The sequence below is a fragment of the Bidens hawaiensis genome, unplaced genomic scaffold (assembly GCF_021521415.1).
Source record: "Bidens hawaiensis isolate Kalapana, Puna unplaced genomic scaffold, B.hawaiensis_p1.1 tig00004357_1, whole genome shotgun sequence".
Taxonomy (NCBI): Eukaryota; Viridiplantae; Streptophyta; class Magnoliopsida; order Asterales; family Asteraceae; genus Bidens; species Bidens hawaiensis.
This window is the reverse complement of record NW_027491262.1, coordinates 1,796,719-1,822,514: the sequence shown is the minus strand read 5'-3', so window position 1 is coordinate 1,822,514 and position 25,796 is coordinate 1,796,719. Positions and strand designations below refer to the sequence as shown.

Genomic DNA, 25,796 nt, shown 5'->3' with positions numbered 1-25,796 from the left:
ACAACTAGAGGTTATTATTATTATTAAGTTGTTACTTATGTTAAGTTGTGAATAATAATATTTGAAGAGCACCGACAAGTATTGTTTTTTGGGTAGATGTGTATTAGTGATGAGGTGATCTATGAGATATCATTGGTGGGTTGGAATCGGTGGTGGTGTGTCGGAGGGTGAGTCCGTGTGGACTCTTGAGAGGTGGTTTCTATGAGTGGGTCAGGGGTTTGTTGGTGGGATGAGAAAATGAGAGGGGATTGGGAGAGTTAAATAGTGGAAAGCTAATTAATGTAAAGGTTTATTCATTGTTGATATTAATTGTGTCATCAATGTTTTGTTTATGGTTGTTTGTTTATCTTTTTTTTTATTGGTTTTGTTTGATGATAATGGTGTCTTTTTCAATGGATTATAAGAACATGGTATTGTTTGAATTTCAGAGGTAAAATGTTTGCAGTCTGTGAGTCATATCTGTAGAAGAAGATGTGGATCAAACTTCTGTAGTCTGCAAGAAGACTGCTTTTTAGCGTCTGTAGACTGCTAAAATAATTGATGGTGATGTACAAGCTGACGAACTGTAGCAGTGGGTGGTGGTGATGGATAGTGATAGTGGTTGTGGACGTTGGTGGTAGACGATAGTGGTAGGTGGTGAACGATGGTGGTGGAAGCTGGTGGGTGGTGGTTGGCAGATGGTGGTGGACAGTGGTTGTTGTAGGGTGTGAAGAGGTTTGAAAACGTTAGATATTAACTTATTTTTTAAGACCATAAAAGCACTTTTCATGTCTTTTTTCATAAAACGAAAAACAAATTGTCTTCAGAGGCTTATGTCTGCACACCCGCAAACATAAGCCTATTACAGACCTTTTAAGCAAAAACAAACAGAACCTATGTGTAGTGGGCGTTTATGGTGTCTCAAAGCGCCCCATACACTGCCCCCATGGGCTTTTTGAGATGAGGCTCTTTGTACATAGCGCAACTACTTTAATTCCTTCACCAATCAAATTTATTTTCACAAACTCCAACAATTTACAGATTTATCTTATTTATATTTAATTTAAATTGTAATACCTGAGTAATTATTAGATGGGCTCTTATCCACTATACTAATTTCTGACAAAAAGCCCCGATTATGACATGGCGTCAGATGACACAAAATATCCCCATAAATCCACTATACTTGGTTTAACACTTATCAACTTCTTGCCCAAGTTTGATCTTAAAATAGTGTTCTCCCCCGTTTTAGTAGCAAATACTTACCGGAGTTGAACCTGGAACCCCACAGAAAAAAACCTTATGACAAAACCCTTAAATCACCTAGATGTGAACCTGCGATGACTCTCTCTTTTCTTCCTAGTAACTACTCTCATAAACCGTCTAAACTTGTGCATAAATTTATATCAGTATACCTTTCATTTTGAACTACTCTTCATAATACTAACTAGTCTATTAAAGGAAATAACACTTCTAATGTATATTCTAGTACCGCTAGACTATAATCACTTTGATTTCTTTCAATAAGAATATAAAGAGTAACAGTTAATAAATATTGATTAGGTTAAGGGCTTGTCACATTAAGAAATAGCGTGATATTGATGTTATGAATCACTTGACTTCTTGAAAACCTAGCTTTTAATATCTCGTATATGTTATACAGCGTGTATGAAAGCACTCACGCGACCTCTAAGTACTGGATGTACACAATTGTGAGGCCCTTACATCTATGTTAAGCATACTGCTAATAGTACTACAACAATGTCTACTGTCTACATCAGGAAATAAAACATTTGTTGGCATATCCTAAGACCGCTAGATTATAATAACTTTGATTTGTTTTCCAAATAAGAATATAAGAGAAAAATAGTTAGCATATATTGATTAGGTTAAGAACTTGTCATGTTAAGAAATAATGTAATATCACGTATATGTTATCAAATTTATCGTGTGACTTCTCAAAAACCTAGTTTTTAGTATTACGTATATGTTATGGAGTGTGCATGGAAGTATTCGCGTAACCTCTGTCGGATGTGCACTAGAGGGTAAGACCCTTTCAGCTACGCTAAGCCTAAAGTTAAGATTGTTTTGGATCTAAAACAACTTTGCTCCATAAGATATCCAAGTCATGCAATGATCTAAAAAAGTTTAGTAACATTTTAACATGATGCAATAGGCTAAAATACAATTTAAAGATAAGTAGTGACTAAAACAAGATCAGTTAAAACATAATCACCATATTGCAAAATACATATATATAATAAATATTGATGAGGTTTCATGTAAAACAAGATCAGTTAAAACATAATCACCATATTGCAAAATACATATATATAATAAATATTGATGAGGTTTCATGTTAAAGTAAAATAATGTATATCTGAAAGATTTTTTTTAATAATTCATGAGTTTCAGAATTAAATAGAAATACTTCTTAACATGAAATATTTTAGTGTTAAATCTTGAAAACCTAGTTATTAATTTTGGCTCTTGGTCAGATTCATGATTAATTATGCCCTTCAAATTCTAGGTCGTATCTACTAAACATTCAAATATTTGCTACTTTAAAGAGCATGTGATGTAATACTCACTCAAACTCCATTGTGTATGCATTAGGGCTAAGATTTTTGAAATTATGCTAAGCGTAGAGTTATATCCAACATGTTTTTGGTTTAAATCAGTTTTGATCCATACGCTATCTAAGTCGGATCGTGATCTAACATGTTTTACATAAGTTTTAAAAGGATGCAATGAGTTTAAGACTTATTTAAAGATTCGCAATGAATAAAAACGAGATCATTCTCAACATGATCATCATGTTACAGCATATATCTATTAAGTATGGATGAAGTTAACAACTAGCGACGTTAGGAAAAAATATAATATCGCGTACATGCTATGAAATATATTACATTAGTTCTTGAAAACCTAGTCTTAACTTTGGCTCTTATTCGAATTCATGATCATGCGCTTCCAATTCCACTTCATGTCTAATCATCTTTCTTAGATTTCATACTTTAAAGAGGATCGCAAGTCTTAAATAGTTAATAAATTAAAAAGTTTTTGATTGCATCGAAACAGAAGGCAAGCGGTCAACAAGCTGTGGCACTAAGTATGGATGTATGGAAGGGCCATGCAATCTCCGCGTTGGTGTGCATTAGGGCTAAGATTTTTATGACTATGCAAGTATAAAGTTATATCCAAGGCGTTTTGATAAGCCATGCGTTAATTTACGTAGTTTATTAAAATTTTAATAGCTATAAGACTACTCTAAATTTGTAGTGAATAGCAACTAGATCACTTTTAACGTGATCGCAATATTACAATATACGTCCAATAATTATTAGCGAGGTAGTCGTGTTAAGAAATAATATAAAATCACCTATATGTTGTGAAAATTCTACAGTTAATTCTTAAACACCAAGTTTTTAATTTTAGCTCTTTGTCATATTCATGATCACGCTCTTCCAATTTTACTTCATTTTTAATTAAACACATGTTTGGCTCAGAGCTGTTAGACTGACATGGCTACAACAGAGGTTGTAACTGGTAAACCTCTTGCGTCCACCGATTATGTCACGCCAAGAAACGACCTTGACCTCTCACTCATCAAAGTCTCTTGACAACAAACCAAACGTGCATAAGCCAACTATCCACACATTGGATAGTGGGCTTCCATGGCCAACAAACAACTTAAAACATTCTTTTCGGCCATATTTCTAAAAGTGTCTTCACATTCCAGCCACTCACTAAGTCGATTGAATCCATAAATGCAGACATCTATGGGGTGATCATGTAATCATTTGAAGATCACAATGTTCTGAAATCAAAGATATCAAATCATCATAAGTTACATTGTTTCATAAACACGTTTCACACAACCAAGCGGGACATATTTTACAAGCCGATCAACAACATGCCATTTCTCACCTGTAAAAACGTGGACAATCATTTTTAAAAAGTTGAAGAAAAATTAGAGCTTCTTTAGTAAGAAAATAAAATAAAAGGGTTAAAAAGGTTAATAAAAGTAGAAGGCGAAATCAAATTCGATATGTAAAAAAATTTAATTCGACGGTTAAACCCAACACACATTGGCTAGGCAGTCCAATATAATTTTAGCATACGAGCCAGCAAATGAATTATATTGTGTTGGGGTCGGCTGGGGGGGGGGGGGGCGGGAAGCAGACTAAGAGTAGGGCTGGCAATTGAGTACCTGTTAAATACACGATAAGACCTGTTAAGCAAAAAAGTGTGGTATGTGATTTTTTAATTTTCTTAAATAATTGAAATTAATAGGCTAGACTCCATCGTATTCCCTTATTGGTACATGAAACTTAAAACTGTCTTGTAGTTATGACATGTAAAGTAGTTAAACGAGTCGTATTCATGTTTGATACTTGTGTTCAGCGCGTCGCTTCATACCTGTTAAACCTGTTAAGACACGAATTGCCAGCCCTAGCTAAGAGGACAGACGCCAGCTAAGCTGACATGCATATTTTTAGCCTACAAGATGATGTGACAATGACGACTAAGTGGATTTGGATTGTAAATTTAGCCCGATGGTGACAAGTGTCAACTCCTGGTTCGTCGAAAGTTGAGTCTACTTTTTGTTAATTTCAATGCGGACTAACCCTTAGCCACCTTAACCGACCTATCCCTCGTGACTCGACCCAATTGGTCTAGAATGAGGATGTCTATAAGACTATAAAGTTGCTGGCTACAAATTGATGTCTAGTTCTGAAAAATAAACGCAATTTTGGTAATTTTCTCTAACGAAAATCATATAATGGACACGTTTACCAAAACCGTTACAACCCTATTAAATAACATGACATTGCTTTTGTACAACAAAAGAATACCAAGCTAATTCTGGTGGGGAGTATAAAGTTGCATGCAAATTATAATGTTTATTTCCAAATAACAAACAAGTCATGTCCTCCATACCATTTATAGTTAAACAATGACGTTACGTTTGACTAGCATTCTCCATACCATTTATAATTACTCTTTTTCCATACAAGAATAGTACGATGACGATCATGAAGGTGAATACCCCGCGATGACCTACCTAAATTAATGAAATCATCGATTTAGATGCAAAACAAGTCTTACAATGCTAAACAGGTCAAAGACGACACGATTAACACAAGTATCAAAATGAATACATCTCATTTAACTAATTTATATCTTGTGTCTGTTACACGGTTGTATGTTTCATGAAGAAAGAATGAGAAATACATGATGGAGCTTACCCTACTTATTTTAATTAGTTATAAAAAAATATGAAATTACGTAGTGTACTTTTCATTAAACGGATTTGCTAGCCTAAGATTTAGATAAAGATGATTTTAAAATATTTAAATTTAGAGTTTAGATCTTGGTCTGAACGAAAACCCTAGACACGGGCCGAATAAAGTATTAGCTGGGCTACAGTTTTGTAGCTTTTGGTTTTTATGTCGGTCTGACCCAAAACATAAAAAGAAAAAAAAAGAACCGTAATTATGATTTTTCAAACCACCCCGAGATTTAACTTACTTAGAAAAGATCAATTTATACATTTATGTATTTGAAAAATAAAAATGGAAAACAAACAAAAAAAGGGATTTAGTTATTCTTTCTGAATTCGATTAGCAATTCATTTATATAAAAAAGGGATGGAGAATCCATAGTGTGTATGTTATAAATAATACTACATATATATCAAATATAGAAACCCATTAAAAGCTACTACTAACTTATAGAGTTCGGGTGGTTGCTTGGTTGCTCCTCTTTGAAGAGGTCGTTTGTTTGAGTCTTAGCACATGCGTTTGGGAGAGAGAGGAGAGAGAGAAGGGGAGGGGGGATTGGTTGTTGGGATGCCACCTGGGGGGGGGGGGGTTCAACTCGGACCTAAAGCGTTAAATAATGGATAAGGATTGAAATCCCGTTACAAAAAAAAAAAAGTTAAAAAACAAAAAGAAATATACTAGGCTTCATTTTTCGTTAAGTTATTTTTTTTTGATGGCCCACTTCTATTAGCTTGTAGCCCATGTAACTATGTAAGTATGTAGTTTACTATTTCAGCCCAGCTTTTAAAATAATTATTCATGTGAGCCCAAATCAATGTTATGTTATTTATTTTCCTATATCTTAAATATATATAAACGAAACCTCCATACATTCTTTCAAGTTATCAGATTGTTTTATTTGTAAATGGAGTTTTTTCATGCATTTTACCTGAATACATCATAGACGGGTTAAAGAATCCATATGTCCGGTGGAACAAGCGCAAAGAAGAAAACGGGGAAGGTTAATCTTGAAATGAGTTTAAAATAAGTAAAGTTAAAGGGTTAAAGATGTAAGTTTAATTAAATAAGATTTAATTAGTAGCTTGAATGCTTAGAAGAGTTATTTGTTTACTTTTTGAATGTTATGCGAGAATAAAGTAGGAGTCTGAGTTTCACCAGGCTTAGTATAGTTTATTTTAGGGGCTATTAGATTCTAATTATCCAAACTTTGTCTCTCTGGCAGACGCTAAACCATACTTTAAAAATGTACCGAAGCAGTTCCAAGTTTTGATCTATTGGCCGCCAACGAGCTTTCACTAACGGGGATGATGATGAGTATGATGATGTGGCAAAAATAGTGGCGTGGACCATTTATGTTGTCACATCCCGGCCAATGAAGGCGGAAACGTCGAGGCGCGACATGATTGCTCATTGCACAATGACACTATAAAGTTAGAATATTTAAACAACTCATTTAAATCCATATCATCATAAATAACACAACAATTGTTCATACAAAATGCCAAATAGATAGATAAACAAATAACTTGTTCTTTTATTTTCTAATATCCTAAAGCCAAGATAATAAGTTTCTTCAAGTAATCCAATCAAGCTAACATCAAACCTGTAACATTGCATAAAATAGAGTTTGTCAACACGAAGGTTGGTGAGCAATTTTCATAGTTTTGGATAATAAGTATATAGTATGAAATTCACAACTAGTATATGAAAACAATAAATAATAGCAACAATTTAGAAAATAAAACCGTCAATAAGAATACATTGACGACAATAATGAAATTGTCAATAAGAATACATTGACGACACCTTTCTATATGGGGATATATACTCGGAATTAACGTATGATCATACTTTGATGAGGCTATCTGCCTTAGCATTCAAGAATTTACACATAATCATGTAAAGCATATAACACCAAATCGAGCATTTATTTAAGTAAACATATACAATACGTGTTGTGGTTTAAGACTCAAGTATAAATCATTTGAATTTGAATAAGTATGCAATGCCACCCCCAAAACGAAAGATGGAAAACGGGGGATGAAAAAGTACTCACATTAACAAGTAACTTGAAAGATAGTGTCGTGAATAATCGGAGAGATCGGTTTAACGAGCAAGACCTATATTAAACGGGTCTTGTGTTAGTAGGTAGTCTTGGAAGGGTTTAAAATAAAATACATGACAAATAAAGTAAATAAATAAAGTTTAGGATTTAAAATATAAATATTTGAGAAATTAAAGAAACGAGTTTTGTAAAATAAGTTTACTCGAAACCGGGTCTCGGTATTCTATTCATTAGTTTTTTTCTTTTTTTACTCAACCTATGTTAAGTAATAATGTGGGTTAAAATGCGATATTGCAAAACCTTTGGTTATAAGAATACCAAAACGAGGTTTAAACGAGTGTTCGGGTTTGTCGGTTCGAGACTTGATAATTGACCAAGCTCACAGTTAACTTCCCAAAATAATAAATGTTATGAGATAACTCAATAAAATCAAAATAGACTTAACCAAGTATGTAGTTCTATTGTGAAGAACCTTAACGTTCGTTAAGCGAGTATACGACCTTATCGGTTCGAACTTGTTATAAGATCAAGTTGGTTACCGACATGCCAAGTATGTTTAGAAATTAACTAAAATTGATTTAAAATATAATTTTGAAGAAAAATATGAGTTTTGGTGGCTAAAAACACACTTGTGTGTCTTAAGCGAGTGAACTCGGTTTAGTTCGGTTTTTGGTTCGGTCCTTGACTCGGAATAAGACCGAGGATGGTTACCACATACCCAATTACCATGGAACTTGTAAAATAACATATAAATAATAATACTCAAGTTTTACATTCAAAAAGTTAACAATAAAGCTTTTAAACAAAAGTTCGGTTTTTGGTTCGGTCCTTGACTCGGAATAAGACCGAGGATGGTTACCACATACCCAATTACCATGGAACTTGTAAAATAACTTATAAATAATAATACTTAAGTTTTACATTAAAAAAGTTAACAATAAAGCTTTTAAACAAAAGTTCGGTTTTTGGTTCGGTTCTCAACTCGGGATGAAACCGAGGCTAGTCACCACATACCCAATACCATGGAACTTGACAAATATGAAAAATAAACCAAAATATGTAGAATTTAAGCAAGTATAACAAGTTATATGGTTAGATTTGTTAAACATATAAACAAGGACTACAAAGTCCTCCATGTAACCTTGCCTTACTAGTCCGACATTTCAACCGGCCAAGACCGGAGAAATGAAAGACCGAAGGTAAACAAGGAGTGTATATTATATATATGTTGTAACATCAAGCTTTAAGTATTGAGAAGTTAGTTAAAATGAAAGATTAGCTTATGAAGAACAACCTTAGAATTCAAGAATTTGAGAGAGAAATGAAGAAATGAGCAAGCACAAATGAAGACGATGGGTGTGGATATATAGGGTAAGTTGAATGTGTCTTTCATAAAGGGTGTTTTATGAAAATGTGTTGGTTATAGACCCAAGAAAGCACAAACTACAAATGGGTCCTTCAAGTCTCTATTTTGGTAGTTTTAGTCCTGGAGTTCGTTTTGAGCGTTTTCGGGGAATTTTAGGAACCAAAAAAGGTGTTTTTTTTTATCCAACAACTATAAAACAAATATTTAACTTACAATTCATCATTTTGATAATATCGAAAGGTTCGGGATACAAAACGGGTCGGGTTTACATTAAGAATACAAGTATAAAATAACCCGAAATTGACAAATGTCGCATATGTGGTAAAAAAATGTTTTTAAATTAAAATTAAAACTTTCCAACAAAACTAAACGAACCCAACTACTTTTCTACAAAAATAAACGAACCAAACCACTTTTTTAACAAAATAAGCCAACCGGACCACTTTTTTCAACAAGAATAAACGAACCGAACCACTTTTTTTAACAAAACTAAACGAACCGAACCACTTTTATTTAACAAAAATAAACGAACCAAACCACATTTTTTAACAAAAATAAACAAACTAAACCACTTTTTTAACAAAAAATAAACGAACTGAACCACTTTTTTTAACAAAAATCAACAAACCGAACCTCATTTTTAACAAAAATCAACAAACCTAACTACTTTTCTAATAAGCAGTGGTCATTGTACGTGTGTCAAAAATTATAATAAATAAATAAAAGACTATGTCTTGGTTGAGATCAAATTTCTTGTTCGTGTTTTTCGGCCTGATTTCCAGTAGAAAATAGATCAATAAAATGGACACAATGTTAGGATCAGGTTTTGAACATCTGCACCAAACAATACTAGATTCCAACACTTGATCAATAAAATCGGTACAAATACTTTTATACAATTACATAAACACAACTCTTTTAAGCATTACAAATATTCACACTTTCAATCCCAAATTATGTGACAAAAACAAACCATCAAACCCTATGCATTCCAAGTTTACAACATTACAACAACATCAAGAAGGCGGTCTGTAATACCCGTAAACCCCATAAAACGTTTGCGCAGACGTTAATATCAACAGAATCACGGCTGCAATGAACGATATAATCGCCCAGGGGTTACTAAAATAGTTATGCATCAAACTCGCCCGCCAAGAGTTCCACTTGTGGTTATAAAACCGGTTAACCTTTTCGGACAGCTCCGAAAGGTAACTATTATTAATATCAAAAACAACCTCTTGACATAACCGGTTAAATAGATCCGCCACGTCAGCGTCGCTCCCTAGCCAATGCTCGAAAATACCGCAATAATGTAGGTACCCGACATCTTCCTGAGAGTTGATCAAGTTGTCCATGAAGATCACGTACGAGGTTATTTCGTTCCCGCAGTCTAAATGTGACTGCTCGAACGCAATGAGGTTAAGAAAAAGCGATTTGGTCCCGTCGTGGATTAAGAGGCGCGGGATCTTTAAAACCCCGTTTTTGAACTTAATGTCCCAAAAACGGTCGGTTTTTCTTTTTTTAAATTTGATCCCGGCCTCTTTAAGTTCGGTTACACAATGAATAAGTTGCGTGCGACGTTTGTCTGCCACACGACTACTATGGGACCATCTTTTAATCCATCGTCTCGGCTCCATTTGCGGGCCGCGCCTCAACAAACTCTGTCTAAACACATGGAGACAATGGAGATAAGTTTGGTCCGATAACGGGTCAAACGAGTCATTCGGGCCCACGTACCCGAGTGACGATTCCATTTTGTTTTGGTCACTTTTACTCAACGGTTCGTCTGTTGGCATCAACGGGTCGAAAAACCGTAGGGCTAGTTTTTCCACTAGCCCTTTTTGCTCGGGCTGACCAAATTGCAGCCCGAGCAACCGGTCAAGAACAAACAAGGGGATTTGATTCTCGAGCATTATCATATCCCGTTGGATCGAATGCATCGACCCCCGCATCGCGAAAACAGGATCGCTTCGGGAATACCCGAGTTTCATAAAACCCTCGGCCGCCCCACGAAAAAGCTCGAGAACAAAACACCCGTCGATAACCATCATTTCGACGAACTCGTTACTACTCATAGTAATATTCCCTTCGTAGCACTCGCGGGCCCGCTCTTCGACTTCTTTGATCGAGTCAAGGTACATTTTAGCATTGTGACCGGCGCGTTTTAATATTTGGTAAAACGCGCGCCATTTGTGTCGGTCCATGTTTCGAAGGCGTTTTTTCCCGTGATGGTACGGGCCTAACGACACAATATTCGGGATGTAAGCCTTGTCTTCGCCATCCCGAAGATATTGTGGGACCTTATAGATGCATAGTTTCCCCCACGTCCCCGCCACGTCATCTTTTTTGGCTAGCTCAAGTTTTTCTCGGACCGCGATCATCCAATCAGATTCGGGTGATGTGGGCCTGTCTTTCGGGCTATCGGGCTCACCATTGATCTCGACGCGTAGTGCATCCGACGGCTGGTTCGGGTGGTTATTGTGGGCCGGGGGCGATATAGCGCGGCTCGAACTGGGGATCCCAGCATCAACAGTTTCTTTGAGTTTAAGAGTGATTAGGTACCAACTCAAAAGCTCCTTGTTGAACACAGCAACCATTTTTTATTAGAAGCAAAAAAAAAAAAATGTTACTTTGATAATTGATATATGATATTTATTTATGTAAAATGTAAATAATGAATTGTAGATCTGGTCTGATTTGATCTAATCCAATAGAAGCAACACTGGTTGACTTTTAGTGGTCAAACTACATCTCCACCACTAAAACTGGCCCATTCTATTCCCACCTATGAAAGTGATGATTTCATATTTTAAATGATTAAGCCATGTGAATGTTGATAAGTAAGGGTCATTGCTAAATGTCTTTTATTAACAAAGTTTGAGATTCAGTTTTGGGAAAATTCCTAAAATAGTAATTTTTAAAGAGAGAAGTTTCAAAATAGCCTGTTTTTTTTTTATAATTGTTTAGAATTTGAACTTATGAGACACATTGGGAAAAGATAAATATTATGAGAGAGCATGCCAAAAATTTAAATAAATGTAGGGAGCACACCAAATCTTGGATAATATTGAAGTTAAAAGTTTAAATTTTTCTAAACTTTTCTTCTCAAAATATAGTCTCCCAAGACTGTTTTATTGCGCTTCCTACCTGACCCGTACATATTTTCAAATTTTAGGAAAAAAAGATTTTTAAAATTCGTCTTGAGAGACGTATTTTAGAGTCATTTGTTCTTAGGAGACGAGATTCTTGTGTTTCCTTTCTTGTGTGTCCAGATTGTGTAATTCATCATTTTCTTTATATATATATATATATATATATATATCAAATCATCAAATCATCCGATCATCTTTTTAAACATGTCCGATCAAATCATCCGATCAATTTATGAACGTCCCTCGAAAATGATTTATACCAGATTTACGTATCATCTGTGTAGATACTTTTCTCTCAATCAATAAACTAGCCCCACAACACATAGTCTAAATTAGGGATGAGCAAAAATCGGTATGGTACCGATTGATACCGGTACCGAAATCGGTACCGATTTGGTACCGTCGGTACCGAATCGGTACCAAGATTTCGAGTTTTCGGGACCCGTATTTCCTGAATTTTACCTTGAATGTCGATACCGTACCGGTACCGAACCGAACATTTCGGTACCGATATCGGTACAAAAAAATTACGATTTTCGAGATCGAGATTTTCGGTACCACCGATCGGTACCGGTACGGTGAGCTCATCCCTAGTTTTGCTTTACGTCCACAATATTACCACTACGCGTGGTCCAACACGCCAAAGAGCGTATTCATTCAAGTGTCATTCATCACTTCATCAAAAGCCACACTCAAATCGACTAATTTTTGAATATTCCAGACGCTATACGTTACAACTTGTCCACCACGCTTGATATTTATTATTATTATTAACACCACTAGGGTTTATTACACTTCACTGATAACAATAACAATGGCAGAACCAGACCCAACCGTACCGGCAATCAACACGTTAACACTCTCTGACACCATCACCCAATCCTCATTCTCCCAACGCGTCCCAATCCACTCCATCCTCACTCGACCGGACCACGGCGCCGGTCTAGCCGGCCAAGCCCTAAAAGTCGGCGGCTGGGTGAAAAAAGGCCGCGAGCAAGGCAAAGGCTCGTTCGCGTTCCTCGAACTTAACGACGGATCGTGTCCGGCGAACCTGCAGCTGATAGTGTACGCTGACGTGGCGCCGTTAGGGGACGTGACGGCGACTGGCACGTGCTTGCACGTGGAAGGCGTGCTGCAGGTGCCGCCGGAGGATAAGCAGGGGAAACAGGCGATTGAGTTGAAGGTTGTGAGGGTTTTGGAGATTGGGAGAGTGGATCCGGTGAAGTATCCGTTGCCGAAGACGCGGCTGACGCTTGAGTTTCTTAGGGATTATGTTCACTTGCGGCCGCGGACTAATACGGTTAGGTTTTCGGTTAATTATGTTTAGATATAGATGATATATTGATATGTAGTTGTATACAATAATAATACTCCAAATGTAGTTGAAATTAGGTCAATTATGATCACGAATACGAACATCAACGCTTAATCGGACATATATTTGTGTTTATGTTCTTAATTATGTTTTAAGTATAAATGGTAAATATCCAATAGTACACAAAATGTAGTTGAAATGAGGTCAATTGGTTAGGCTTGTAAACGAGCACAAACACTTAATTGTGTTTATGTTCTTAATTATGTTTAGGTGTAAATGGTATATATCCAATAATACACAAAATGTAATTGAAATTAGGTCAATTGATTAGGCTTGTAAATGAACACGAACACTTAATCGGACAAACGTTTGTGTTTATGTTCTTAATTATGTTTAAGTATAAATGGTATATATCCAATAATACACAAAATGTAGTTGAAATTAGGTCAACTGATTAGGCTTGTAAACGAACACAAACACTTAATTGGACAAATATTTGTGTTTATGTTCTTAATTGTGTTTTAAGTATAAATGGTATATATCCAATAATACACAAAATGTAGTTGAATTAGGTCAATTGATTCGGCTTGTAAACGAACACGAACACTTGATCGGGAAAATATTTGTGTTTATGTTCTTAATTATGTTTAAGTATAAATGGTATATATCCAATATTACACAAAAATGTAGTTGAAATTAGGTTAATTGATTAGGCTTGTAAATGAACACGAACACTTAATCGGACAAATATTTGTGTTCATGTTCTTAATTATGTTTAAGTATAAATGGTATATATCCAATAATACACAAAATGTAGTTGAAATTAGGTCAATTGATTAGGCTTGTAAACAAACACAAACACTTAATCGGACAAATATTTGTGTTTATAATCTTATTTATGTTTAAGTATAAATGGTATATATCCAATAAATAATAATACACAAAATGTAGTTGAAATTAGGTCCATTGCTTAGGCTTGTAATCGAACACGAACATTACGCTGTGTTTCCGAGTCTCATTTAACGAGGGGAGGGGAAGGAAGGGAAATTTTGACAGGAAAGAAAGCTAGGGGAAGGAAAATGTGTGATTTTATTTCGTGTTCCTGAGTTTAGTGAAAAGGAAAGGAGAGGAAATTAAACGTTTTAGGTGTTCCTGAGTTAAGAGGAAAAGAAAAGAAAGATACAATTTTCCTATTATACTATGAGGGTAATTTAGGAATTGATAGGAAGTTATTATTAGATGCAAGTATTTTCTCTCCTAATCTCTCCAATTTGGGAGGATGATAATATGCTCAAATTTTCCAGCATTTTCCCTCATTTCCCCTCCCCTTCTCTTCTTAAAAAATCTTTGGAACATTATTTTTTTCATATTTTTCTCTCTTTTCCTTCCCCTCCCCTTGTTAAAGGAGACTCGGGAACACACCGTTAATCTAACAAATATTTGTGTTCGTGATCTTTTATTTAAAAACTGGTCAACAGTTCACGAACATAAACGAACAAAAATACACGAACATAAATGAACATAATTGAACACAAACATAAACAAACATGAATGAACACGCTTAATTGAACACAAACGAACAAATAAGAAACCATTAAGTAGATGACTCATACGCATAATATTTGGTTGCTTTCTATTAATATGTAAATGGACATAAATAAACGGACATAAATGAACATAAGTAAACGAACATAAACGAACGAAAGAAGCATATGTTCGTTCGTTTAATTAATCAAATACGAATTTTTTTGTTCATGTTTGTTTGTTTGTTTATTAAACTAACATAAGCTAACTTCCTGCCCAACGGTTCACGAACAGTTCACTGAACGTTTTGGTTTGTTTACAGTCTACAATTGATTCATGGAAATTGCTGTGAAACAGCACAGGAAATGATTCATGTCATTTGTTATAACTTATTTATAGATAGAGTTCTTATTCAATATGTTTACCTTCCATGATGAGTTAACATTATATACATGAAGTGTAGTTGTAAACAGACCAAACTGAGCAAGGCCTTGTTCATGTTCGCTAAGCTTTCATTGGACTAGTGAACAGTTCATGAACAGCTAATCAAACTGAAATTTTTTGTTCGTGTTTGTTCATTGAACGGTTTACGAACATGAACGAAGGAATAAAAATGAATGTAAGCGAGCGATATTTTATTTGATTTGGCAAAACTAGAATGGTTAGTGTCAACAGTTTGGTCTGGCCACCAAGTTTGTGGTGGTGATTTTTACAACATTCACATTCGTATTTTTTTTCGTATTTAATAATTTTTCTTAAATCTATATGGTGAGATTAGGGAAGTTATAAAAAAGTATTAAAAATCTTTACTGAACAAACATAAACATACATCAACGAACATAAACTTATAAACGGACGTAAACGAACACATTATTGAACATTCACCAACACAATTGAACAAACATGGCCTCTGTTTGTGTTCGTTCATTCAGTTAATTGAACATAATTTTTTTGTTCATTTTCGTTTATTTATTAAACGAACGAACAATATCGAACTTCCTGCGGAACAGTTCAACGGACGTTCTGTTCGTTTACAGCCCTAGAAACAGGACAATAATTGATTTATGTTGTTTGTTTCAGATACAGTTCACATCCATTTAGCTTACCTTCAATATGTATGATGGTTCAATATATAGATGTTTGAAACATTATGTTGATTATCCTTCTTGAAGGTGCACTTGATCATAATCTATTGTATTACTGTTTCAGATTGCTGCTATTGCTCGTATTCGTAACGCATTGGCTTATGCTACTCACACATTTTTTTCAAAAACATGGGTTTCTGTATGTTCATACTCCAATCATCACAACCAGTGATTGTGAAGGAGCTGGAGAAATGTTTCAGGTTACAACCCTGATAAACGATGCGGAGAAAGTAGAAAAAGAACTTATCAAGAATCCACCCCCATCTTTAGAAGACGTGGAATCGGCCAAAAGTGATGTGAAGGCAAAAGGTGAGATAGTTGCCAAATTGAAGTCTGATAAAGCTGGTAAACCTGAAATAACTGCTGCAGTTGCTGAACTTACTAAAGCCAAAGAGAATCTTTCAAGGCTTGAAGAGAGGTTTAAACTGAAACCTGGGATTCCAAAGAAAGATGGAAAGGTTGACTATGGTCAAGATTTCTTCGCACGCCAGGCCTTTTTAACTGTCTCGGGTCAACTTCAAGTTGAGACATTTGCTTGTGCACTTAGTAGTGTGTACACTTTTGGACCAACTTTTCGAGCGGAACATTCTCATACATCAAGACATCTTGCTGAGTTTTGGATGGTTGAACCCGAGATTGCATTTGCTGATATACAGGTAGAAAGTTGTGTAAAAGAGAATGCTCATGTTTATTTTTACCTTAATAAATGGAAGTTTATATGTTTATGCAGGATGACATGAAGTGTGCAGAGGCATACGTTAGGTTTCTTTGTCAATGGTTACTTGACAACTGTCGTGATGACATGGAATTTATGGTTGAGAAGTTTGATAAAAATGCTATTAAGCGGCTGCAGATGGTTGCTTCAACCAACTTCATACGTCTCCCATATACAGACGCAATAACAATTCTTGAAGAAGCGGTTTCTAAAGGTCACAAATTTGAGAATAAAGTAGAATGGGGAATTGATTTGGCATCTGAACATGAGAAGTACGGTTTCTTTTTCCCATTTGTTTGTAACTAATAACCGTGTTTCTTAACTTTATTTAATTAATAGCAAATTTACATTGTTCAGATATTTGACTGAGGTGAAATATGAGTCACCTGTAATTGTATACAACTATCCTAAAGGAATCAAAGCATTTTACATGAAAGTCAACCCGGATAAGAAAACAGTAGCTGCTATGGATGTTCTTGTGCCAAAGGTATGCATTCTTGGCTTTACTTTTTATAAAAATATTTAAAAGTATGAACATTATGCATTATTTTGTTTGTTAAACTATTATTATGTGCTTTTTATAGGTGGGTGAACTAATTGGTGGAAGCCAAAGAGAAGAGAATTATGAAGTCATCAAATAAAGGTATGAGAAGTAGGCTTGTAAACGAATTTAACGAACAAGAACGGAGCATGCTTCTGTCCGTTCGTCTAACTTTAACTGAACAAACGATCGAACACGAGCAATTAAAAAAAATGGGTTTTCTTGTTTGTGTTTGTTTGTTAGGAAAATGAACGTTTTCGTATTTGTTTATGTTCGTTTGTTAGCAATATGAACAAATAGTTCATGAATGTAAATGAACGGACATAAATGAGCTAAAACCAATTAAAGAAAAAAATGTGAACAACAATGTGTTGGGCTAAAAAGTTATCAAAGCTAGACTACATTGTAATGCGCAATATGTATTTAAAACATATTAACGAATGTAATCGAAAAACTTAACGTAACTCAACATAAATGAACGGATCTAAACAAACTTAAATGAACGAATGTAAACAAATTTTAACGACAAGACATGTTCATGTTTGCTCGTCTAACTAAACAAGCAAAAATCTTGGCCATGCTCGTTTGTTTCCTAAAAACCTAACATAAGCGAACTTCCCGCTGCATGGTTCATTGAATGTTTGGTTCATTTACAAGCCTAACGAGAAGCATAAACTATCTAGTTTTCTATTTTAATGCTTAAAACAAATTGATGGCAATTTTATCTTAATGGGCTTATTTGGGTTGTGTTTGATCTCGAACGAGTCAAAGGAAATAGCTAAAACACGTTTAAAATTTCTAAAACTCTCTCTATAATGCTGACTACCTTCTAATTTTTTTATTTGTATTAATTGTAGTTTTTTTTATAATTTTAACAAACACATAATTAATATATTTTTGTTATAAAAACCGTTAGCGAGTATCCAAACTTGTCTCTGACCCATATTTTAGCATACATAATGGTATTATTCATGGGTATGCAGGATTCTTGAGATGGGATTGCCACTTGAGCCATACGAGCGGTACCTTGACCTACGTCGTTATGGGACCGTGAAGCATAGTGGGTTTGGTCTAGGGTTCGAGAGGATGATTCTTTTTGCAACCGGGATTGATAATATTAGGGACGTGATCCATTTCCAAGGTTTCCGGGAAGGGCAGATCTTTAAAGGTACATGAGACGATACAAATACGTGTGTTCAGTAGTCAGATATGGTTTTCTTTTGCTTTAGTGTTTATTAGTAAGTTGGTGTTTTCATATACACGTCTTGTGAGATTCTTTTCTTACTTAATTGGCGATGTTAAAAACGCTTTTTATTTCCAGATGTGAAAATTAGAAAAGTACTTTGTTGGCCTGAAAATATCTAATCTTGTATGTGTTAACCATGCGACACAAGCTCGGTCGTTGCAGCATCTGTGGCGGGACCATATAAGATGCCCCGGTAACCATGTTTACTAGTCGCATATGATTGGCTTCTTTGATATGGCTTGATACACTACTGAAACTTGAGTATTTTGTTAGAAAAAAGCGAGCGACGCTAATAGAACAATATTGAAACTTTATTATTTCAAGATTTTATCCGTTTACATATCAAATCTAGCTGGGCTAAAGCACTCAAGATCAACAATGGTAGCATGACCATCTAACACAAGCTCGGCCATGGCAACACCGCTAGTCGGACCAAATAGAATGCCCCAATAACCATGTCCACTAGCCACATAGCACCGCTTCATTCCTGGAACTTCACCCATGACTGGCAGCTCATCCTTGGTGCAAGGCATTAAGCCTGCTTCCTCACTTTTTATCTCCACGTTGTCTTTCGAAAGATAGCTTGAGACCATAGCCGCCACATTTTCAAGCATTTCTATTGATTCCGGATCAGGGAAAACCAACTCTGGTGCATCTGGCGTCCCGACTTCAACAGATGGCCCGCATATATACACATCTTCTGCATCATTGAGTCAACTTTAAACAAAGACATAGGATTTTAATGGTAATAATACCACCTAAGAAAATAGCTGTTATCGGTCCCAACTTTTCCACTAATTGTTTTCATTGGACCTCCGTTAAAACAAACTCAGCGTCGTTAAGTATTTTTTCAAATTTGAAACTGACATTTTAGAGCTTTTGATCAGAATGAGAATAGAAGTCGATTGATGTAAAACTTACCTTGAAACGGTGCTTCATACAGCTTAAAGTGTAAACACCCAAATTGTAGCACACAGATTTGGAGCACCGTTTCGAGCTAACTTTTATATCAATTGGCCCGTATCCTCATTTCAATCAAAAGCCTTAAAACATCAATTTGAAATTTGAAAAAAAACTTAACGACGTTAAGTACTTTTTTTAGGGGAGGTCCAATAAAGAATTAGTGTGAAAGTTGAGATCGGTGACAGCTATTTCCTGAAATGAGATTATTATCGGCTAACTACAAAAAGATAAGATTATTAAAATCTAATCTGCCTTAAACAAAACATGTCTTTAAAGGACTTAACATAACCATACATAAATTTACATAAGGGTAAAATATTTTTTATAAAATATTCAACATCTAAGCTTTTTTAAGTTAAATAATTATTATTAACACATTATTACTATATTTTGTTAAAGAATATGGGATTGGGCTGTTACTTGTTGGACGTGAGAAAAAATCCGGATCTACTGGGCCCATTTCTTGACCAGGATAGTAAGTAGCAAAGAGTGCATGAGGAGTGATGGCATCACTCTCTTTGGGCTCCAATACCACACTATGCACCTTCTTACCATACACCCTAAATTTAGATGCTAGTTCTGGTAGCTTACTAGTCCATGGTCCAAGAGCCAAAACCACCGCATCACCACCAATGAGTCCACCACCATCCACCTTCACAACCACACCCTCTTCCTCCACCGCCACACCCTCAACTTTCGCCATCACTACTTCCACCCCATACTCGCTCACCGCCTTGGCTAACAAGGCGCGAGTGAATAGTTGTGGGTCGAGTTGGGCCGTTGTCTCAATAGTGCCTGAAAGAATTCTAAGAAACGAAACAATATTGTTAGTTGATATTTATACAGAGAGATTACAGTAAAAAAGATAACAAACTAACGATATCGTTGCATATTGAAATAATGATTTTTCAATAAGTATCATAATATTTAAACCTGCGATGAGTTATGGTTAATATTGTTTTTATAAAATGGCAACTCACACAAATACACACTTGTGACATTCGTCAATTTCGGGTCTTGTTTGTATTCGTTTTTGTATTTGTTTATTATGTAAACCGACCCGATTTGTAAACCGAAGCTTATGTTATAATCAAAATGATGGATTTATGTTACAATATTGTTTCACACTTGTTGGGTCTTGAAAACATCCTATTTTTATTTTTATTTATTTATTATTTATTTATTTATTAATTATTTTTTGTTGTTTTGTGTTTTTGTCTTGATCCATTTTGTATGAAAACTCTTGTGTCTCACACCCATATTTGACCACCAACATTACCCTATATATACACCACCTTTCCTCTTCATTTTCCCTTGTTACAACTCCAAAAAAAAAACTCTCTCAAACATCAAAGATTCAAGGTTATCTTCTTAAGTGTTCTTGAAGGATTTTGGTCTTTCATCTTAATTAGTTTATGTAGCCTTATTAATACTTGTTTATGGTTGTGCAACATATATATAATATACACCCCTTGTTTACCTTTGGTAGTTACTTCTCTGATTCTGGTCGGTGAGGTTTCGGACCCCATAAGGCAAGGCTTCATGGAGGACTTCGTGTCCTTGATATATATACATCTATATAACTTGTTCATACATATTAATCTTGCTTATTTTAGTTTGTTGGTCATGTTTACAAGTTCCATGGTTATGGGTTTTTAAAAGTCTATGCTTCGGTTTAACCGTAAATAGCTCTAAACCGTAAACCGAACTTTGTTACTAGTTTTGTTTGTTTAAACATACTTAGTGTTAGATCTAAGTTTCTAAAATCATTTTTACAAATTCTATGGTTATGGGTTTGTAGCATCTTACCTCGGTCTTAACCCGAAACACGATCCGAACCGAAAACCAAACTTTTGTTTAAAGACTTTATTGTTAACTTTTGGTATTTTTTTATTTGTACATTATTATACAAGTTCTTTAGTGTTTGGACATGTGGAAACCATCTATGAACTTGTTGTGAGATGGAAACCGAACCAAACCGATTCTTGCTCGCTTAAGACACACAAGTGTGTTTTTTTAGCCATCAAGACTTGTATATTTCTTTAAAAATAGTTACAAATTGATTTTTAAATATTTTCTTAAGTACTTGAAAATGTTGGATCCAACTTGATCTCATAACAAAGTTTGGACCGACAAAACCGAACACTCGCTTAACGTGCGTTGTTAGTTCTAAAACAATGGAACTACATACTTGGTTAAGTCTTATTGAGTTATCTCATAACATTCAATATTTTGGAAAGTTGACTTTGGGTTTGACCAATTATCAAGACCCGAACAGACAACCCGAACACTCGATAAAAAAAAACCCGTTTTAGTATCTTTATTCCAAAGGGATTTGCATTCTTGCATTTTACCCACCTTATTACTTAACATAGGTTGAGTAAATATTAAGGTTAGATACTTTAACCCAGTTTCGAGCAAACTTACATTTTTTAAAGGGTTATTATTATAAATTCTTAAATAGTCACATTTTAAACCTTGAACATTAATTATTTACATTTCTCAACATTTATTTTGTTTAAAGATCTTCAAGACAACCTTTCTAAATTCAAGACTTCTTTTCTTTTTAGGCATTGTGCGTTAAACTCGTCGTTTCGACAAATCTCCAAATTATCATCTTTCAAGTTTACCACTTGAAGGTGAGTACTTCATACCCCATTTTCCATCTTTTATTTTGGGGGTGACATTTCATACTTATTCAACAAAATGCTTTATATTTGAATCTTAAACCACAAACGTTGTTGTATACTTTACCTAAATAATTGCTCGATTTGGTGTTCTATGCTTATATGCCTATGTGTTTATCGCTTTTGGTTGGTGGAACTATAAAATCCTAGACTATTTGGCATCCCCTTATAGCAAGGTGTCGTTAACGTAATGCAATTAACGATAACTATATAATCCTAGACTATTTGGCATCCCCTTATAGCTAGGTGTCGCTAATGTGTTTAGCGATATCTATTTATCAAAATTACCACTTTTATTTATCGTTTCGTATGCAAGTTTTGTGGCTATCTTTATTATATACTAATATAATCAAACTTATGAATTGCTCACCGACCTTTGTGTTGACAAACTTTATTTTATGAAATGTTGCAGGTTTGCATCTTGGTTGATTTATGATTGTGAAGAAAACGACATCAAAGACCTTAGGATATTAGTAAAAATGAACAATATCAATTTGCCATATTTTGTGATATCTTGTTTATGGTTATTTTATGGATAATTGTTATGTGACATTTTCGATGTTCTGAAATGAAATGAGTTTATTAAATACTGTCACTTTAATTAGTGTCATGTGCTTATGGACAATCGTTACACCTCGGCATGTTCCGCCGCCTTTGGTCGGGGTGTGACAACACCCATGACCCATGTACGCCAATGTGAGACTAGCCCACTTAGGAGATACATATGTCTATTAAATGGGCGATTTCAGGTTTAAACATGGGCAAAAAGAGTAGTTTAGAATTATTGGTGTAACATAGAGTAAGAGTAGCATTTATCGTTCAAAAAATAAAAATGAAACTCTATTGCACTCCTAATTATACTCCATAAGCGAGAGACATGGACCTTCGAACTCCAGTGGAGGGAGCGTACTATATCATAGCATGATATCCTTGGGCTTACGATGCGTTTCTTAGTTTAATAAATGAATGGAAACAATTGAAAGAAATTAACGAGAGAAAAAAAATTTGGGGGGGGGGGGGGGGGTTGAAGAAAGGATGTGGAAGGGGCATATTAAATTAACTACCGTGTTCACGGGTTTAAAGAAAATGAAAAAAAAAAGATTAAATGCTTTATGTGTTAAAAATAGTTTCCTTCTGAATCTCTTCGATTTGAAATAAAGAAAATAAAATCTTCTTCAATTTATCATTCATTTTTTCCCTTGAAATAATATGTGGAATACGATGTTTCCTACCATCATTCCAAATCGCCTTTTTCCTCATTAAATGAGACTTGAGAAAACAACGTAAATGAGCTTTGGTAATTGTAATAACAAACAAACAAAAAAAACTTTCAGATAATAATAATATAACAGATAATAAACTCGGATAACACTACCAATGATTTCTCCTGGGTTAACTCGACCATCCACCCACGATGGTAGAATAAGCATTTTAGACGGCGGTTTTGGTCCCGATTCACCAACGGTGATGGTGAGGGTGGTAAGTGGACGATAACCGTAGGATCTCGATCCATTGAGTTCTTCAGCTAGGGAACGGTGGAGATCGAAGCTGGCACGTGCCAACAATGAGAGGGGCCCACCATCACACATATGAAGTGCGAGGAATGCACCCGCTTTGCCTGATGCGCCACCAGCAATGCATGATCGCTCGATGAGCGTCACCGTTGCGCCTTTCTTGGCCAAAAAGTAAGCTGTACAAACTCCGATTATTCCACCACCGCAAACCACCACTTGTTTGGGTGGCTGAACTTGACCATGGTTATCAATCATGGATTTATTGATATCAAACATATATGATAAGTAACTTTATTAAGATCTTGGTGTTATGTAACGTTTTTATGGCTTTACAAGTAGTGAACAAATAAGTGGTCATGGTCCATGATATATATAGTTACTTATTTAATAACTTTTACACAATCATATAAAAAGTTAAATATTTGATATAATAATATAATTGGGGGGTTCAAATGAGAACCCCTTAGTTTTGTAAAAACTATGAAAACTTTTTTTAACCAATCATATCATTTATAATTCTTTTTTACTTTATTTTTATTTAAAGGGTATATTGGTAAATGGAAACACACTATTATAATAGGTTTAACGTGTTTTTGTCAAATTTTTCTCTCTCGTATCAATAGCAAATCTCCAGCCTGTCAAAATCAAACAAATTGTCACCAATCAAAATCGTATAGCACACAATCGCCGTCTGTAAAAATCGTCCGGGACCTACCACCAAAGGTCATATGAAATTGATCTCGATGCAAGTTTGTTTGCAGGTGATATGAAATTGATTTATCCCAAAACTAGATATCTCATCTCATGTAGATGATTAGCCACCTACCAATTTCAAATGTCTTTGTTTTATTTTATTTTTTTCCTGATATTAAATATTTGTTACGATAATTATGTATTTGTATTTATACTTTACTATCTACTTATAATTTATTCTATTTAAATTGGATATTAGCCTAAATGTTTTGTTTGTGATTGGTTGGATAAGGTTATCTAATACATACAAAATGATAAATTAAGTTATATATATGTATCTTAGTAGTTTACATATATGTAACTCCGTAATTTAGTGTTTACATATGTGTATCTTAGTATGACCAGTTCTAATGCAAATATACTACAGCTACATATATGTAAAAGTATAATAAACATGAGAGTACGTAGTTTTAGTATAATTACATATGTGTATATCATTAAGTTGCATATAATCTTAGTATGACCATTTCTAAAATGCAAATATACTACAACTACATATATGTAAAAATATATCTGAGCATGAGAGTACGTAGTTTTAGTATAATTACATATGTGTAACTACAATGCTACATATATGTATAATCACCACTAACTTGTTTTAGCATGTACAACGTCAAGTAAAAATAATAATAAAAAGAAAGAATTAAAATGCTTCAACTATTTAAATAATAGGATAAGAAACAGACTTGTGATAAATCGAGACAGGAAGCTGGAAAGTTCCTTTAAATTTTGCTATGTGGCTTTTGTAGCTTCTGATTTTCCAACTTTGTAATTTCGTTTGGTTTTCAAATTTATGTTTAATTTACGGGATTTGAGTATCATTTTTTCATTTTCAACCTATAATGTTGTGAAGAAATTAGTGAATAAGTAAAAGAAAAAAATAATGGGAGAGAGACTGAGGATTTTAAAGAAAACATAGTAAAATAATTTTTTAGTTACCTAATTTACCTCTTTCTTGTTAATTATTTAAATTAAGCTTAAATTTTAATCTCCTTGTTAATTAATCTCCTTTAACTTTGACTTAATTACCTAATTACCATTACACATATCAACCATTGATCTAATAAATAAATGGTTAAGATTGATTTAACTAGTTTTCTAAAAAACCATGGTTCTCATTTGAACCACCCCCTAATATAATAAACTTATATATATTTACTTAATAAAATAAGCTATTTGCATCAGTTTTCACGTTTCATGCATGCAACAACTAGTATTAATATAGTTTTTTAAATGCTAAAAAAATTTAAAATAATTATTAATTGTTGATCTTCAATAGATACGGTTGCCGACGGTCGAAAACCCCTCACCATCTTCGGTTTCTCCTACCCGATTGCCATGCCGATTGGTTGGGGCCTGTGTACCTGACTAAATGATGAAGCCCAGTGACGTCTCGGATACACTTATAAAAATGCAAATGATTCAAAGTCATTACAACTATGAGTAAGATGGATGCATCGTGGTAGTAAGCTTGACAAATGGTTATACACATTTTGGTTAAATTGATTTAAGATGATCAATCTTCTGATAGACCCATAGAGTG

The 25,796-nt window shown here is 34.6% G+C and overlaps 2 protein-coding genes and 1 pseudogene across 3 annotated transcripts; 1 reads left to right on the top strand and 2 right to left on the bottom strand.

Moving 5' to 3' along the window:
* Window positions 1-9,714: 9,714 nt before the first annotated feature.
* Window positions 9,715-11,295, bottom strand: LOC143626337 (UPF0481 protein At3g47200-like). Its single transcript, XM_077096466.1, has one exon. It carries the CDS (start codon window positions 11,293-11,295, stop codon window positions 9,715-9,717), a length of 1,581 nt encoding a protein of 526 aa, XP_076952581.1.
* A 1,369-nt stretch (window positions 11,296-12,664) lies between these two features.
* On the top strand, window positions 12,665-18,333 carry LOC143626426 (asparagine--tRNA ligase, cytoplasmic 1-like; annotated as a pseudogene). The gene is made up of 6 exons (XR_013152417.1): window positions 12,665-13,150; window positions 15,899-16,490; window positions 16,565-16,821; window positions 16,907-17,036; window positions 17,134-17,192; window positions 18,074-18,333. The product of XR_013152417.1 is annotated as an asparagine--tRNA ligase, cytoplasmic 1-like (transcript).
* Window positions 18,334-18,655: 322 nt separating this feature from the next.
* Window positions 18,656-23,767, bottom strand: LOC143626336 (D-amino-acid oxidase-like). Its single transcript, XM_077096465.1, has 3 exons — window positions 23,362-23,767; window positions 19,720-20,094; window positions 18,656-19,036 (listed from the first exon to the last, which is right to left on the bottom strand). Exons 1-3 carry the CDS (start codon window positions 23,753-23,755, stop codon window positions 18,672-18,674), a joined length of 1,134 nt encoding a protein of 377 aa, XP_076952580.1. The 5' UTR covers window positions 23,756-23,767; the 3' UTR covers window positions 18,656-18,671.
* Window positions 23,768-25,796: the final 2,029 nt, after the last annotated feature.

Bases quoted from the DNA above. Each gene is read 5' to 3' on its own strand.
- LOC143626337 (XM_077096466.1), bottom strand. From the start codon at position 11,295: ATGGTTGCTGTGTTCAACAAGGAGCTTTTGAGTTGGTACCTAATCACT.
- LOC143626336 (XM_077096465.1), bottom strand. From the start codon at position 23,755: ATGATTGATAACCATGGTCAAGTTCAGCCACCCAAACAAGTGGTGGTT. The intron at 20,095-23,361 runs GTAGTGTTATCC...GAATTCTTTCAG, and splicing joins TAACCCAGGAGAAATCATTG to GCACTATTGAGACAACGGCC. The intron at 19,037-19,719 runs GTAACAGCCCAA...TCAATGATGCAG, and splicing joins TTTTTTCTCACGTCCAACAA to AAGATGTGTATATATGCGGG.